The sequence below is a fragment of the Diaphorina citri genome, unplaced genomic scaffold, assembly GCF_000475195.1.
Source record: "Diaphorina citri unplaced genomic scaffold, Diaci psyllid genome assembly version 1.1 scaffold7997, whole genome shotgun sequence".
NCBI lineage: Eukaryota > Metazoa > Arthropoda > Insecta > Hemiptera > Psyllidae > Diaphorina > Diaphorina citri.
Genome location: NW_007385373.1, coordinates 1 through 3,161, shown reverse-complemented (window position 1 = coordinate 3,161; position 3,161 = coordinate 1). Strand labels below are relative to the sequence as shown.

Here is a 3,161-nt window from a genome sequence, read left to right as displayed (position 1 = left end):
TCACGGAGGCCAATTTTACATTGAAAAGGTTGTTCATCTTATAAAATAGAGCTAAAACTGAGCACAGGAAATGAAAGAGTTGAAAGACGGACACTCTAACACTTATGAACTCAATATTGGTCTATTAAAAAATATTTAAACATTTTTCTTTTCCATAAAAAACTTTCTTCTGATTTTTCATTTTTTCCTTTTTGTATTTTGTTTGAATTTGAACAAAATCCGTTATTTTTTATTTTGAATTTGAAATCGAGTTCGATTCGATATTTTCTATCGACACTCGATTTCGACTTCCAAAAAAGATCCGTTCACATTCAGAACGCAAGTTGCTCCCTTCAGTCCCTTCCCCCCCCAGAATTTTCAGGATTTTATGCCGATAAACCATGAATCAATATAATTTCGGATTAAATTTAATCCCAATGCAGTTTTTTAAAAGTATTTTGCTATTTTGCCTTAAATGCAGGCGATAAACGACCAAAAAATAGATTATAATTATTTTCCTGTAAATCGATGCACGTCTGGACTCGGCTTTGGACTGCCCAGCTTTTTTCGATATACGAAATGAACGAAATCGATTATCGAAAGAATCGATGATTTCGCGTTCGCGATAAATCGGTTGATAAATTTAAAAAACTTGAAAAAAGACAAAAGAAAAAAAAATTAAAAAAATCAAGGAACAAGAACAAAAGAGGATTAGAGGAAGATTTGGATTATATTTGGATTTGGAGAAGACATTTCGAATTTGAAGTGATAGAATTAAAAGAACAGAGAAGGGATCCTAGTTCAAGAAATCAAGATTTCGTTTGGTAAGTGAAACCTCCACTTCTAACTTTTGAGTGCTAAGCCTTGTTAATCCCATTTTCTTTTCCCACTTAATTTACATAAAAACAATTTAGTACTTACCTAGTGTTTAAGTTATACCTATTCAGTGGTTCCAGTTGCACAAGCAGCGCAAGATTCTTGTCAACCTGCTACACCCAGCATCCCAAGTACCCTCCCTAGTACATTTCAGGTGCTGCAGCATGGACGAAAAAGAAGCAGATGCCCACACACACAAACCACCAGACCCCCTGATGATAATCTAACCAACAACCACTCAAACACCAATCCTTGAGCATCTCAAACCACACTTTACAACAAAAGCATTACGTACCCAGACTACAAAATCGTCATTCAATCCAAACACATAGATAACATATTGCAATTCCCATGTTCCCAAAAAGTAGGGAAATCACTTGCCCAGCACTGCAACTGTGACAAGGAATCTATCATAGACATAAATCATGTCTTCAGATCCATACTTGTAATGGAGCAGTTGCAAATGGGTAAAAATTATAAATAAATGGTCAATTCCTATGTAAAAGGTTGGGAAAAATCAAAATCTGAGGTCAAAACTCCAAAAAAATAACTGTAAGAGGTCGAAAATTCAATTTTTATTTTCTGTTCTAATGAAAGAGTTCAAAGATGTGTGACGTCAGACTTTACGCAGTTGTTTTTTTTTTGTCTGCTAGGTAGCGTTTCTCTGCAAGTGTGCTTGCAGAAGAGCAGAAAGAACTGCACAGAAACGTATGTGCACAAACACATTAATGCGTTGCCTGCGAGGGAGCTTTGCTCGGAACATTTGATGTGACATCATTGCCTATGGGAGTGTATGCCATGATGTCAAAGTTCACGATTTACCAGTATTTTTTAAATCAATTTATCTCGGGATCTAGAAGTCGTAGAAGAAAAAGAAAAGTTCCGTTGGTCCTCATTTTTCGTGCTCTATGACTTTGAAACATCACCCAAGTAAGCGTAACTGATCTATTAAAACTAAAATATTGAGCAAATAGGCAAGCATAAACTCTGAACCTTTATTTTGAGCTAAAAATCAAGTCATTAAATAGCTCGTTAACGTATCAAACAAACAACCTGTTAAGCCTGATTCCCCCCTTTAAAGAGTGCAGAAGACATCCAGAGGAATTCTTGTGTCCAATTACCACTATTGTCAATTTATGTTTCTTTTTCTACAGATAACTACAGACAGGTGTACACATTTCATATTCTTCAGTACAGAGAGACAATAAAAGTCAAAATGCCACGAACAAAGCAACCCAAAATGAGCAAGAAGGCAAAGAAACAGAATGCAAACAACAGCCATTCCATGTCGGGCACTTCTTCACATCGATCCCGCAAGGAGATTATCACTTCCATGGAGGCCGAGGGTGAACAAGCTATAAAATCCTACGAGGAAGGAGCATTGCAGGAAATAAAGAACATGGAACTTCGTACTAAGCTGCTTGTGAACTCCAAGGAGCCATTCTTGAAGAAAACATTACAAGATTTTGTGGATATTGCTCTGAAAGGTGCAGAAGCAGGCAGTGAATTTTCTATTGCTCTCAAGGCATGTCTGGATGGAACTTATGTGCCACCTCCAACTCCTGGGGCAGGTAAGTGATTAGTATGAATATAAGAGGGGTTCTCCCCTCAAGGGACTTTCCAATCTCATTCTGATATGTTGAACAAGGTATATTCTATGCCAAAAACTAGCAAAGTGAAAGGGAAATTTTGTGGTTGAGCTCCTTCAGAAGAACCCTGCCACTTAATGTACCTGCTTGGTTTATTTTGGAATGAGCTGGCTACCTAATTATGATCCTACATTAAAGATTTCCTTTCTAATATTTTTATCCATCTTCTTTCATCACAGTAAGTATGTATATTTTACATGGAATCACTTCTCTCCTTCTCTGTTATCAGCATTATTTTTATAATTAATCTGTCATCAAGATCTAATTCAATTATCATATTCTTCTGCAGATGGTAACAAGACAGGATCATCAGCTCCGTCAGTATGTGGATCAATGATGAGTTGTACCAGCGGTTCCAGACGACCTCCCTCATCAGCATCATCTGTCCGTTCCCTCTATTCCAGTCATGGTAATAACTTGATATAATCCAGTACATATTAAACTAGTGGTAGATTCGTAGTAGCTTAACCCATCCTTTAGGACTGTCTAGTCCCTACACCTAAGCCTCAGATTGGGCTTTTTGTTGTGTATGGAGTTCAGCTTAACTAGTGGTGCAGTGAATTGTAAAATTCACTCATAACACAGGTCTTTATTCAGCTCCCATAGGTCCAATTCAAGTGAGTAAAAAAAAAAAAAAAAAATCTGGCTGCCACTGGC

General features: G+C 37.0%; 1 protein-coding gene across 3 annotated transcripts; it reads left to right on the top strand.

The window, feature by feature from the left end:
• The first annotated feature begins 655 nt into the window (after positions 1-655).
• LOC103522337 lies at positions 656-3,036 on the top strand. 3 transcript variants are annotated; one of them, XM_026832539.1, is made up of 4 exons: positions 984-1,009; positions 1,509-1,785; positions 2,010-2,426; positions 2,794-3,036. In XM_026832539.1, the coding sequence occupies exons 2-4, from the start codon at positions 1,764-1,766 to the stop codon at positions 2,928-2,930; spliced, it is 576 nt and encodes a 191-aa protein (XP_026688340.1). In that variant the 5' UTR covers positions 984-1,009; positions 1,509-1,763; the 3' UTR covers positions 2,931-3,036. The 3 variants fall into 3 exon arrangements, with proteins under 3 accessions (XP_008485662.1, XP_026688340.1, XP_026688339.1); XM_008487440.2 differs by lacking the exons at positions 984-1,009; positions 1,509-1,785 and adding an exon at positions 656-803 and having other exon boundaries at positions 2,794-3,031; XM_026832538.1 differs by lacking the exon at positions 984-1,009 and having other exon boundaries at positions 1,458-1,785.
• The last annotated feature ends 125 nt before the right edge of the window (positions 3,037-3,161 follow it).

Bases quoted from the DNA above. Each gene is read 5' to 3' on its own strand.
- LOC103522337 (XM_026832539.1), top strand. From the start codon at position 1,764: ATGACTTTGAAACATCACCCAA. The intron at 1,786-2,009 runs GTAAGCGTAACT...CTTTTTCTACAG, and splicing joins GACTTTGAAACATCACCCAA to ATAACTACAGACAGGTGTAC. The intron at 2,427-2,793 runs GTAAGTGATTAG...ATTCTTCTGCAG, and splicing joins ACCTCCAACTCCTGGGGCAG to ATGGTAACAAGACAGGATCA.